The following is a 14,838-nucleotide window of genomic DNA, read 5'->3' on the forward strand; positions in this document are numbered from 1 at the left end:
CCTATAAGAGTCATAAAAGACAAGAAAATATATTACAATTAGAAGACCCAATTTCAACGGAATTTTGTTTCCTTATTGTTGAATGCAATTAGACTCCCTTCCAACACCAACAACATGCGATTCAAGACTCCTATTTGAGTCACAACTCTAAAATCTCCATTTTAACTCAAATTCCGGTGCAATGAGTGGAACTCCACAAAATTTCTTCACCTGAGAAATAAAGCCGTTTGCATCGAAATGAAATGGCAAATCTCCTCAACGTAGTAACCAAAACTCTCAATATAAACCATCATCCTCTGCACGGCGTCTACAAGCGACACTTGAACCCTACTCACGGGTTCCCAAAATTCCACCAAGGAATTAATATTCACCAAATAAGGTCGAAGCACACTCTGAAGCAGAAACTATACAAAATGCCTAAACAAAAGGTCCCTTGCTAGAACTGTCGCCTTTAACATCCCTAAAAGCATTACAAACATCATTAACACCATGGTACCTATGCTTAATGGATCCAATCCTAGCAACAGAACACAGTGCAATCGTTGAAATTGGTTATAAAGCGAAATCACCAATGCTCCCTTGAGCAATGTTCTGAATTGACCCAGACCTCGTCACAAGAAGTAATGTACCAAACTGAATATCCACTATGGTACTAAACTTGTCCATATGTTTCTTAACTGGTTCTGAACTCTCCTGCAAGATGTATAATTGAGACATTCTCCGTCCCTCTGGTACAACTCGGACACCCGTCCACCAGAGAATTTATACCCTTTTGCATCTAGAGTACTAAGCGAGATGAGATTCCTTTTCAGGTCTGGAACACATCGAACTTGATCAATTGTTCTAGCTGTCCTATCCCACAGCCTAAATTTGACTTGACCAATCCCAGCAATACAACAAGAGTGGTTATTTCCCATTACAACTCTACCTTGTTGAACAATCTCATATGTTTGAAAGAAATTTCGATTGGAACACATATGATGCGAACATGCCGAATTAAGAATCCACTCATCGTCAGGCCTAGATTCCACGTCAGATATCACTGTCAACATCACATCTTCGCTGTCTAAAAAATCATGAACTACATTTGTTTCATTTGAAGTCAAAGGTTGCACTCCATGATTTGCAACTAAATCACATTTAGACTGCAACTTATCGCAATCCTTCCGGATATGTCCCTTACGTCTACAGTAGAAGCAAAACAAATTACTATTATTCTTCGATCTACCCCTCCATCGACCACTATGGGATACAAGAGCTTCCTCATCCCTTGATGTAGCTCCAACCAAATGCGTCAGCTTCTCCTTTGAGTGCAAAGCATCATAGACGTCCTCTATAGTCAAAGTATCTCGACTATACAAAATGGTGTCCCGAAACGACGCATAAGAGCTAGGCAACGAACACAACAGGATCAAGACTACATCCTCTTCATCGTACTTAACCTCCAATATCTCCAAATCTGCAACTATTTCCTTAAACACGGCAATATGGTCCTTCAATGACTCTCCTTCTGCCATGCGATAAGAATATAGCTTCTGCTTTAGAGCAATTTGCTTGTGAGACTTTTAGCCATGCATAACTGCTCCAGTTTCAATCACAAGGCAGTCATTGTTTTTTCCTTCAAGACATCTTGTAGAATATTGTTGGATAAATGAAGATGGATTTGCGATAAAGCCTTCTGATCCCTCCGTTGTTTCTCTTCCATTGTCCAATCAGCTAGCATCTTATCAAAACCTAGCAGTGCATCATCCAAATCCAACTGCGCTAGAATAGCCCATATCTTTACTTGTCACAAAGAAAACCTTGTATTGCGATCCAATAGCGGAATGTCATACCTCATAGTAGTCATCTCTGAAAAAACCTCAACCAATCCACAAAAGAAGAACCAAGCTCCGATACCACTTGTTGATTTCAGATGTATTGTAATGAATGAGATTTAATGATGATGTGAAGTAATAAATATCACAATAAGAAACAAGATTAAAAGTAAAGAAGAACAAGGAGAATTTATCGTAGAGGAATGATGTATTATAAACTGACAATATGGATAGAAATTACAGACACAACAATAATGCTTAAACAAAACTGATAGAAGAGCTTTGTATTTATAGGCTACATTTCAAACCTTAGAAAAGTCCTAAAAGGTAAGAAAATATATTACAATTAAGAGACTTAATTTCAACGGGATTTTGTTTCCTTCTTGTTGAATGCAAATAGACTCATTTCCAACACTAACAATACGCGATTCAAGACTTCAATTTGAGTCACAACTCTAACATCAATAATTGGTTCTGATGTTGTTGTTGGTGTTAGATTTATATCCCAGGTCCTGCTTTTTGGGCTTCTCGAATGGAATATGCTGAGACGAGATGGTGTAAATACTGACGAAGTTGCCAATGTTGAGCTGTGATGACACAAGAGTCGGCATCTAGTGATGCAATTTTGGGTAAGAAGTCAAAAGATATTGCAACTTTTGAGCACACCTATTAAGGATAAAGACTGCAGATATTTTATCTGCTGACGAAAATTTTAGTCGGTGTTATCTTATTGGTGACGGTGGATTTGACATGGTATACAAAATCTGGTACGGGAAACATAGTCCTTGCCCTGCTACCCACACCGTTTAAAGTTAAATTTCAAATTTAAGTTTTCAAACAAAAATAATAAATTTATTATCATTTTTAAAGAGAATATAAGTTGTTTTTAACAAATTGGTAAAAATGTAATAATATTTACTAACTAAAGACGAAAATAAAAACAAAAAAATAAATAAAAAGAAAAAGAAAAAAATATGGGGCAAGGGACCCCCCGTCTCGTCCCATTCCGCTTTAATCGGATATGGATATAGGGTAAGATAATCACTGGTGGAACCAAGGTGGGTCACTTGACCCGCTAACTTTAAATTGAATGGTTCGTTTTTTATTTTTTCAAAAATCAGTTTTGAAGCTTTAAGAAATTATTTCTTGTGTATTTTCTTATGAAATGGAATTAGGGATTCCCGCAAGTCCTCCAAATTCTATCTTGTTTTACCGATTTTATGGTAATAGCTTAGTGCTGTGATTTTTATTTTTGTTTGAACTGGAATGGAATTGATAATGTAATATTCAAAATTTGCTATTTTTTTTTTTTGTATTTTTCATTTGAATTGATTATTTTCATTAATCGTGATGGAAAAATAATTTAAACGTAAATTTGCTTTTTCTTTTGCTGATCACAATGTTAATGAAAAGATTATTCGAGATAAAAGTGATGAAAATGATGTTTGAGGGGTAAAAAAAAAAAGATTACAAACTTGATGATGTTTACGATGAACGTAAATTTGTATTCTTTGCAAATTTGATTGTGCCCCATCAATTTAAAATGTCTAACAAAAATACCTAGCGGAACGGGATGGGAATAGCTGGCCCATCCCATACCCGTCCCACTGCCATTCCTAGGAAGAACAATAGCTGTCAAGGGGCTTAATGAGGTCACTTGCATGGAGAACGGTAATTCTTGGCTGAAGTTGAAACAATTGGTAAGGTGAAGCACAAAAATTTGGTCCCATGGCTGGGGCACTGAGAATGGAAGACTAGAATTTTGGCGAAGGAACTGGCCAGATGCAGTCAAGGCACTTGACTGGTCTACCAGGTTCAAGATTCCCCTTCGCTCAGCTCTTGAACTTGCTTTTCTTCATGGACACGTTCGCCACATTATTCACAGAGACATCAAATTGAGCAATATACTACTGGACGGGAACTTTGAACCACGAGTATCGGATTTTGGCCTAGCTAAGTTAATTAGTGCTTCTGAGAGTCGTGTTATATACCACCTGAGTATTGCCAGACTATGGCGGCTACAACCAAGGGAGACATCTACAACTTTTGGGTGGTGACTGGCGATGTTTGAGCTTATAACAGGAAGATCACCAACTGGACAAGCTGATGTCGCGAGAGGCAGTCTCGTTGGATGGTTACACAGGGAAAGCCGTATGTACTCGACCTTACATTTCTGGTTCGGCTACATGGAAGGATAAAATGCTCCACTTTCTTGCAAATGGAGGTTGTGCGCCCATGAAGATCTATGGGACCTCCAACAATGGTCAAGGTAGTTGATGCTCTTGAAGCAGGATAAAGTGTTAAATTGTGTAATTTGGTTCTTTGAAATGCAGAACCCAGGTGAGGTGATTCAAGAAAATGAAGAAAACTTTCAGAATTAACTTCGCTTTGGTTCAATATGTCCAACTATGGAAAACCTACACGTCGTAACATAAAATCACTGCTTAAAACAATAAAAAGGGTAATCAGAAAAAGGAATACAAAATGCAGTATGCCAAACACTGAAATTTATTATAATTAAGACCGAGCATCAAAACAGTTCTTAGGTGAATATATTCTCACCAGTCTACAATGCAAATAATAATAATACTGAATGAAAATGAGAGAAGAAACTACTATCTACATGCAATCCTCCAATATTTTGAAAGGGCTTAATAATAATGGGAACACCGAAACATACAACAACAATTCAAAACTAATCCCTGCTAAATTGGTTAAATTCATAGTGTTTCACTTGACAGGTACTTCGATGAGATTAATGCGAGTATTTTCGGCACAGGATGCAATCAGAAACTCAAATTCATCAATATTTCCACCCAGTGTGCAGTTGTTCTCAATTCCGAGCGTTCCCACTTCCAAGTGTGAGCTCGAGATCATCCAATCCCACCTCATGAATCCTCTCCCCTTCCCATGCCTTCACTGGAACATTCTCGAACCCAAATTCTGTACTCTTCCCCTTATCCAACATGGTGTCCTTGGAAGTAAGGTGTTGAGCCACAGGCTTCATGAGATTAAAGGTTGGAGAAGTTGGAACCATGGTGGGTGCATTAGGATATGCCTGGAAGTTCATCCATCGGCCAGAATCAATAGTAGATGAGTCTGACTCATCGCATTCAGGTATAGTGGTTGTTGGAGTGAAGCGCCGAACACGATTTGGACTTGCCGGGGCCGAAGCAGCAGCGAAAAAGGGGATATTCAACGCGGACATGGATTCTTTTGCGAGAGTTTCCAAATTGAAAGTTTGATTAGGGCGTCTAGTTGGCGATGATAAAGGTGGAGTTACAGGGGCACTGTTTGATATTCGGAGAGGAGGGAGAGATGACGGGATAGAGTTAAGGAGGAATGCAAATGGATGTGATGATGGGTTGGCACATTGTCGAGTCGGGCTGGGGAAGGACGAGGATGATGGACTCGGTTGGTAAGAAGGAATTGGACTTGCGAAATATGATGATGGTGGACTAGGATTTACGGAACAAGGTGTCATATTGGTTGAAATGATTCCACTTTCCCGGCGAGGTGGTTTGCATCCCTGGATGATATATTGATTATTAAAAGCAGAATGTTAAAAACTATAAACTACAATTGAGACAAACAATGAATCAAGCAAGAGAAGCTTGTACAACTTTTCTAAGAATCAAAGAACAAAATGACAACATTCATAAGGTTACAAACAGCTGAAGGAGAGATGTATACCAATAACATATCATGATTCACGCTATTATGGAAATAATATCAGACAATCACAAAAACATTATTATCTTATCAGGGAAACTCTGTTAAATATAAATACTTCGAGTTTGACATTGAAAATATGGAAGACATGCTGCAATTTTCGCTCGATTGAGCAGTGCATTCCAATAGGAAAGAGATGAAATTGCTCATCCACAAACTCTTAACAAATAGTTTAACTCCAAACTCCAAAATCTCTATACAACAAGAAGAAAAAATCACATGGATTTAGATAGCAAAAAGTAAATGAATTTAAAGGAGAAGGCACTCGAGCGAAATAAAATATTAGCTGCACAAATGAATTAATACTTCAATGCTGAAAAGATCAGTTTCCCTGGTATTCTTTTTTCTCTCAACATTTTATACACAAAAACACATTCAGCAACACAGTACTACACAAGAAGACAACACTGCCTTAAGACAAAGGATAAGAATTTAACGAATAACAAGAATGCAATAAATCTTTAGCCAATTTTTTCACAACCAGTTTAGAACTAGCCATAAATAGAGCGTTTTCAAATGCTTTACCACAACCAGCAAGAAAAGTTAAAGACTGGGTAAAAGAAGAAAAATCCCATAAAGAAAACCTTTTATTTACAATTTACACCCATTTTCTCAACAGATCAAAAGCCAGAAAACAAAAATTAGCCTATTAAACTTAGGATAAAATAACAGTAATCTTGATTCAAATTAAGAAAACCTAATAGTTTCTAGATCTAAGCAGATCCAAGCAAAACCCATTATAAAAAGCAAGAAAAACACAAACCCGTAACAAAAAAAGATCCTTATCAGATAACAGAGATGAATTATTACGGAAAAATACTAAACGAAAAAGGAAAAAAAACCTTGCGATAGGTGGTGCCATCAGGCTCAACAATCCAACCAGCTTCAGCACAGAGAGCTTTGAGGACCTCATTGTTGTCGCAGTGTTTAGGCAGATTGTAATCCCCTTGTGCCCTTAAACCTGTATATATCTTGGCCGCTATAGCCCTTCTTCTTCTCTCTCTTCTCCTGTTGTTCTCTCTTTCTCTCCACGATGGCTTCCTCCTCCCACTTCCTCCATTTTCGTTCACACCCCCTCCTCCTTCGGTTGATTCTCCAGCTTCCCACATCATTTTCGTCTCTCTCTGTGTTTTTATGTAAATATAGCAATATGGATGGGGTGATGTGAAAGGGTTTCTGCAGAGTAACACGCTACTTCCCTCTGATATCTCAAGTGTGGAACGATCTTTATTTCCATGTATGCCAGTGTGCGTTTATATTAATGACGTATGCACATGAGAGTTAAATGTTTGAGCTGCCATTAAACTTTGCTATATGTTACGGATTATTCACCCTATTTTAAAACCTTTTTCAATGACCGCTCAATTTTATTCCATCAAATTCCATTGACCATGGGATGAAATACATTATTGAATTTGCTTGTGTGGATCACGATAATCTGATGTGGCACGTTAAATGTTAAATTATTTATCACGTAAACTTCATGTCAGCAGCAGTGAAACAAGCCTTTGCCTTGATTTACAAATTAAAAAGCAGAATTTCTCACCTTTTTCCGGAACACGTTTCTTCTTCCTAGAAAACCCCAAATTGGAACAATGCCTTCGAAAATTGAAATGCTAATTACAGATTGATCAACGATTGTTGCATAAACATGCTAGTTGAGTAAATATTGTACATACATTTTGGTATTGTATGTCTCAGCATTATTATTATGATTATTATTTTTGTATGGTACTTGAGAGGGCTTTTCAGTATGTCAAAACGGAGAAACATCGATCTAAGGATGGCAATTTGAACAGTCAAAATCGAAAATCGCGATTAACCGAATCGAATGGGGCGAAAAAAATCAAACCGATGGTGCAATGGGGCGGATATGATTTTTATTTTTATGAACCGATTCGTGCTGGTGCAGGTATGGTATTTACGCCGTCAAACCGAAACCAAATCGATTACCCACTATTAAAAAAAAAAAACCAATTGAATTGATTATTGAGATTTACATTACTTTTCTATCTAGCCCAAAACAAAATCCCCCCATTACATCTACATGACTCAGCCGGCCAACCCACTTACCATTAGCCAATAATAATAACATTAGTATGACAATATATATATGCAAACCCTACTCTCCACAGACTACAAACTCACGCACGACTCCTTTTATTTTTAATTTTTTTCTATTGTGAGTAGAAAATTCTACTTTTTCATCATACTCTAACGCTTGTGCAATGTTTAACGAGAAGGAAGATGATGAAAAGGTACATTTTTTTTATTTAAATCTTAGTTAAGACCATTCTAAAATAGGTAGTATCGTTGTATTCTCTACTTACATTTCTTATTTACCATATATGAATCAACTTTGAGTGTTGATTTATACGAGTAAGACTTGTGGGGGAGAATGAATCAAGTAACTTCGATGCACAATAATTAAGAATGAAGAAAAAATTTAGTATTGTTATATTTATAAGATTGTTTATTAAATTTGTATTTTACAATTGAGATTTTGGATAATGTTTGCATTTTCATTTGGAATATTTTGTTTTTGTTTTCATTGACTTTTTTCATAAATTGTTTTACATCAGTTTGACGGATGAACCTATAAAAAATAATTTATTTTCGTGGTTATTAACCGAACCGAACCGAAATGATTTACGTGATTATGGTGCGGTTATGGTATTGTCAAAAAATTGGTGGTGCGGTTATGGTTTTGGCCGAACCGACCCATAACTGAACCGTTGCCAACCCTACATCAATCGTATTGTTCTTGACCCAAAATGTGGTGTTAATGATGATGGAACCCCACCATTTAAGTATGTCATATATGCCCTAGCTCGACACCTGGTATTCTTGCAAGGCAGCATCATTAATGATAGTTTGTAGCTTAGAAGGTGCAACATTGCCAGTAAATCATGGTTTTCAAAGAGGAAGAGACGTGTTTGGGAAAAAGATGAGAGATTTTGCTTTTTAATTTGTAAATCAAGGAAAATATGTGTTTGGCCACTGCTGACATGGAGTTCATGTGGCAAATAACTTAACATTTAACGTGTCATGTGAGATTATCGTGATCCATGTAAGCAGATTTAATAATGGATTCCATCCGGTGGTCAATGGAGTTGGACGGATTCAAGTTGAGTGGCCATTTGGAAAGGTTTTAAAATAGAGTGAGTAAACGGTGACATATAGCGATGTTCAATGGCCACTCAAACATTTAACTCACATATATTGACCCAAATTCTAGGAGGAGAACTTGAATTGTAATATGCTACACAGAAACTTCTAATGAGAGTGACCTTAATGATATTGAAGGTGTGTTTGAGCCCAATTTTTTCCATAGTAATTTTTTGTAAAAATGTGTGGTTAAAAAGTAGAAAAATTTGAATATATGTGTAAAATTATTTTATTGAAATAATGCGTGGTTAGAATGATTTTTTAGGTAAAAAATAAATTTTTATATAATGAGGCTCAAACAGAGACTAGGTGTTGATGGGATGAACAAGTGTGAATGAATGATGGGAAAGAATGAAAGTTTATTTCCACATTAATACACAGGCCTAAGTTGCTCCTACTCGTGCACTAGGCTCACCCTATTTTTGTAAGGAAAAAAATCATAATTCCGGTGTATTGTTTACATCAATTCACAAATCAAGTATATAATTTAAAAATTCAAAATTCAGGAATCTATACAATTAATTGAAAATATTTATTAATTAAATAAAATTAAGTCACAGTTATATGATAAATGGTCGCAGATTTATGATTACAGGTTACAGATTTATTTACTGGTCACATATCATTAAATTAATTGGTCACAGATTATTTCGAGGTCACAAATCAAAAATTTTATAAGTCACAATTTATTTCAAGGTTACAAATAAAAAATTTACAGGTCACAGATTATTTCAAAGTCCAAATTACTTGGTTACAGATTTTTAAATTTTTAGGTTACACTAAATAGATGGTCACAGATAACAAAATGGTTGGTACATACGCCAAATTTTTGGTCACAAACAATCAAATCATCCGTGACCACCATCTCACAACTACCACCAGCCACATCGCTGTCAAAATCACCGCTGCCAAAACCACCACCACCATCTCTAGCAACCCTGTCATCTCAAATACTGCAACTAGTACCACCTCATCACAAACAAAACAGATACAAAACCACCAACACCCTACAAAAGCCATCATTGCGATGTCATCACCAGAACCACCATTTATTCCAACAAAAACCATCACCCTACACGACACCATCAAAACCATCGCTGTTCACAACAACATTAGCCGGCAAACCACAACCAGCATCATAACTATCCCCACTACCGTACCACCACCATTGCAACACCACTGCCAGAGCCATCCCTATCACAACACGAAAATCGGTCAACACCACTCACACCGCCAGCAGCAAACCACCGTCACACCTACCGATCGCATACCTACACCTCTACCTCCACAGCATCATACCACCACTGCACCACCATCGTGACAACATATCATATCACTGCCGCATTGCACACCTAACACCACTACCGCACCGTACACATCTACCACCGAACAATTAATCACCACCACTCAAAAGTTGAAAACAAAAAAGTAAGCGAGGAGATCTATAGCTCACATAGCTGCTACTCACGACGCCCTTTGGTGGTGTCGCTGCGCAGACGATCCATGGTAACACCGTTGCGCCGAAGATCCTCTTCCAGTGGCGGCGCCGCTACTGTTGAGAGAAGAGAAATTGGGAAGAAGATAAGATATGTGACTGCGTGTGTTTAGAGAGAGAGAAGAGTGAGACGGGATTGGGGAAGCAATCACTCGCAGTGGTCTCCGGTAATGGGCGGCGTGCCTGAGGTGTGGAGAGAGTAAGGAGAGAATATGGAGTGAAGATGAAAATTTTAGGGTTTAAAATTTGAATGGATAAGATGGGTACCTGATTTGTGATTAAACAAACTTATTATTTGATTTTTGAATTGTAATTTTGAAATGCTTGGTTTTATGTAATTTTCCCTTTTCGTAAATAGGCTTAGAGTGTGTTCTATAAATAACGGGCTAATCGGTAAGCCTTTAGAAAAAAATGATTTTGATATAACAAAAAAAGAAAAAATTATCTTAAATCCTACATTTCAACTTTTCATTTCAATAATCAAATGTAAAGATTATTCTTTTAAAAATCAGGTGTACTCTACCCTATTCCACACCAAAAAACCTAATTTACTTTTACCCCATGTCACAGAAATAGAACACCACACCATAAATTAAGGTTCTCGTTCGGCGACGCCCACTATGCAATGTACGATAGTACGTTCATTTCACAATGACAGCGCACTTGCTGCATGAGAAGGCGCAATAATGGGCACCGTTGCATGTCACAACTAAGACAATGACACTCATCGCCACTGTTATAACAAGTGCTTCTTACGATCTGTTACAACAAGGGCTGCTTCATGCGATCTACTGCCGTGGTGATTTCACAGGTAAATAAGAAGAGGTATGTAGGCTGTGTGTTGGATTGTTGATGTAGGTGGTTGTGACGGTGCGATGTGCTGGCAAATTTAAGGAGGAGGTAGTAGTTGGTGCAGGAGGTGGTTGTTGTAGTGGTGGTGGATCTATGGCGATGGCAACAATGTTATGGGTCGTGCCGATGGTGGTAGAGTGGGGTGAGATGAGGTAGAGCAGATGAAAAATAATTTGTGACTAATTAATTGGATAATTATGATCAGTTAGTTGATAATTTTTATCGATAAATAATTTGTGAGTAATTGATTTGATAAGTTGAGATCGAGAAATAACTTCTGACCAATTAATTTGAAAAGTTATGATTGAGAAATAACTTGTAACCAATTAAATTGATAATTTATAACCGATAAATAAAAGTTATGATCCATAAAATTTGTGATTGGAGATCAAGAAAATAAATTATAACTAATTAATTTGATAATTTATGATCAATAAATAAATTATGACTTATAAAATTTGTGATTTGTGCTTGTAACGTCGTGTGATTGTGACTTGTGCGTAACTATGATAATAAATTATATGTTAGTGATATTAACCTATTTAATTAATAAAATTATTTAATTTTTTATTTATCCCGTTGTTTGATCCTCTTTTTTTTTTTTTAAATACACTTTTCTCTCAGTTATTTTTAATAACATATTCTTTAATAAAATAATATTACATGCAAATCCAAAATCAATACTTATTTAACTACACACTTTTTCATCAAAATATTATTTCAAAATACATTTTTATTAAAAAAAAAAAAAAGGGTCTCAAACAGGCTACTTGTTAATACCATCTAATTTTAGAAAGAACTTCAAAGTTTGTCAAGTTTAAAAGTACAAAATTTAAAATGAATAATGCTATTTGCAGTGAAAACTACCGGCAGTCGCCCTATGTGACTTATACTTGACAGTTTTTTATTTGATGTATAATTCAAAAAATAACTACCATATCTATGTATCAAATACCAAATTGCCAAGTGTATGCCACATAAGACGAGTACTGACAGTTTTCACTACGAATAGCATTACTCTTTTAAAATTGGTGGTTATGTATTTTTCCCCATTTCCAAAATCTGATATAAAAAGCACATGCATCCTTGATTTTTAAATTCTCAATTCAAAAATCAGATGTACAATTTTTTTGTTCAAAAATCAATTGATAATTCATTCTCTTTCTCTCTCTCTCCCTCTCCCCCACCATCTCTATTTCAACCTCGATGTGAGACCACACCACTATATATGATCACTGTGTGCAGTAGCTGCACCTTACAGTGACATTAGCACCTCTTGCGCAGCGCTGCAGATCACTGGTCACAGGTGGCCACTTTATCTATGGGCGGTAATGGAAAATTGGCCAGCGCTGCAAATCATGCTAGAGAAGAGAATGGATGTTGGTGGTGGTGTGAGGCAAAGTCAGGTAGCTAGCACTGAGATCTTACTATGAAGTTGTGAATCGAGCATATTATTATTCATAGGCAGACGTGCCAGCAGATTTGACCGTAAAAGAAAAACAATAATCTTCATTTATAGGCAAAGATCAGAATCCAAATCGGGACAAATGGTGAACATTATAGATCTCTCATTACAGGCGGCCATTTTATGTTTGGGTTTTGTTGTTATTGTTTGCAGTTGTTGGTGATGGTTGTGGTGGTGCTAATGTTAGCGGTGCTTGTGAGGTGGTCGTGGTATTGGTGTTGGAATTAGTGGCGACGACGACGGCATTGGCATTGGTATTGGTGTTTGAGTTGTGGCAATGGTGGCGAAATGGAACTAAGAGTATTAGTGACCAATTATTTGAGCGTTGTGACCTATAATTAATCATTTGATGGATCAGGTGTTGATGTTGGCACTGTGGATGTGGTGGTAGTGGCTTTGTTACATATAGTGGAGGTGATGGCGGTGATTTTGTTAGACCAACGGTTGCAATGGTGGTGGTTATTGATGATACATGCGGCGACGATGGTGGTGCTGACAACAAAGTGGTGATATTTTTGGTGGGATTGTGGTTTTGGAGTGGTAGACTGGTGGTGGTGAGCAATGGTGTAACTGAATCACTGTTGGTTATGGTGGGGTGGGGAATGGGGAGTGTTTGTGATGAATTATTTGGTTGATTGTAAACATAAATTAGTTAATATGTGACCAATTATTTCGTTGATTGTGATGAATAAATGGGTTAATTTGTAATCAATAAATAATATGTGACCTAAAAAATGTGATTGTGACTCACGATTTACTAAGTTGTAACCGAAAAATTATTTGTGACCGATTCATTTGATAATTTGTGACCATTAAATAAATTGTAACTTATAAAATTGGTGATTTTGTGATTAATGAATAAAATGTGACATATAAAATTTTTGATCTGTAATTGAGAATAATTTCTGCTACAAATTTTTTTTATCTGTGACAGTGAAATAATTTGTGATCTATAAAAATTTTTATCTGTGACCCAGAAATAATTTGTAACCAATTAATTCGATAATTTGTGGTCAAATTATATAGATTTGTGACCTTAATATATATAATTAATAATATTNAAATAATTTGTAACCAATTAATTCGATAATTTGTGGTCAAATTATATAGATTTGTGACCTTAATATATATAATTAATAATATTTTTCAATTAATAATTTCATAAATAGAATTTAGTACTATCTAATTTTAGAAATTTTAAACCTTATTTCTCAATTTCGAAACGAGTCATAGTTAAAATTTTATATATGAATTTTTCCTCTCTTTTTTTAAATAATAGAAGCCCACAAACAGCCCAAATTGTTGCGAGCCCAATCTTTAAAAACAACCTAATTCAAACTTGCTTCACCGGTCACCCAATGCTAACTCTAATGTCCTTGCGTAACTAACTTCATCTCTATTTGACATCCGCGAGAACTGGCACCATCGATCGGCTCCTGATGCATCCAAGCCTCAATTCGAGCGGCACTCTATTCCAATTTTCAAACTTCCAAAGGTAAAACCCTGACTTCACAATTGAGGAAAGGAGAATAGCTTGAGCAATTTTATGCATACTAGAAGAAAGCCTTTGAAAATATCTTTTCCACTGGCTGCACAAAATTAATTAGGTAAACTTGATTATGGTTAAAATTCTGTACAAATAAAACTAAACGAGAAATACAATGAATGTAAATAAATGTACTAGCGTCTTTTTCCTAGTTTTTCGAATGCCTAAGCCGAAAGAGTTATTTGTGTACATAGGGGGAAATGAGCTCATATGATTGCTATTAGTGGAGCAGTAAAGTTCGACAATAAGTTGAATTGGAGGATATGTAGTTGCTGACTTGAAATTATAGTTGAAATGGAGTTAGGCAATGGCTAGTGAGTTGAAATTGAGTTGGGGCGTGAGTTGAAAGTATAGCGATGACTTGCCATCGATGGGATTGAATTGGGAATTGTTGCAAGGATGAGTGGAGTAGGGGTTATGTTGTCCTTTTGTTTGTATACTTGATCCACATTTTTTTATAATTAAAGACATCCACATAATTACATTAAATAAGATCTATGGGGGGTTAGGATTCCCCAACTGTATATATATTTGAGCCAATTTATGCTTCAAAATTTCTAATAATAAGACATTGAAAACGTTAATTTTTTTCGTAACTTTTTCATAACTTTGATTGTACTCCACTAACTCTAAATGTTGGCATCCGCCCATAAATAACTCGATTATGCTACATGTACATAATGATTGATATATACATAATATGATGAGACATGTTTATGTCAGAATTCTTCAACTTAAAAAAAAAAAAAAAAAATTCATCTTT

At 36.1% G+C, this 14,838-nt stretch overlaps 1 protein-coding gene across 1 annotated transcript; it reads right to left on the reverse strand.

Annotated features, from left to right (window-relative positions):
- Positions 1–4,302: 4,302 nt before the first annotated feature.
- Positions 4,303–6,790, reverse strand: LOC111401322 (protein BRASSINAZOLE-RESISTANT 1-like). Its single transcript, XM_023029014.1, has 2 exons — positions 6,392–6,790; positions 4,303–5,346 (listed from the first exon to the last, which is right to left on the reverse strand). Exons 1-2 carry the CDS (start codon positions 6,659–6,661, stop codon positions 4,651–4,653), a joined length of 966 nt encoding a protein of 321 aa, XP_022884782.1. The 5' UTR covers positions 6,662–6,790; the 3' UTR covers positions 4,303–4,650.
- Positions 6,791–14,838: the final 8,048 nt, after the last annotated feature.

The sequence above is a fragment of the Olea europaea genome, chromosome 10 (assembly GCF_002742605.1).
Source record: "Olea europaea var. sylvestris chromosome 10, O_europaea_v1, whole genome shotgun sequence".
Lineage (NCBI taxonomy): Eukaryota > Viridiplantae > Streptophyta > Magnoliopsida > Lamiales > Oleaceae > Olea > Olea europaea.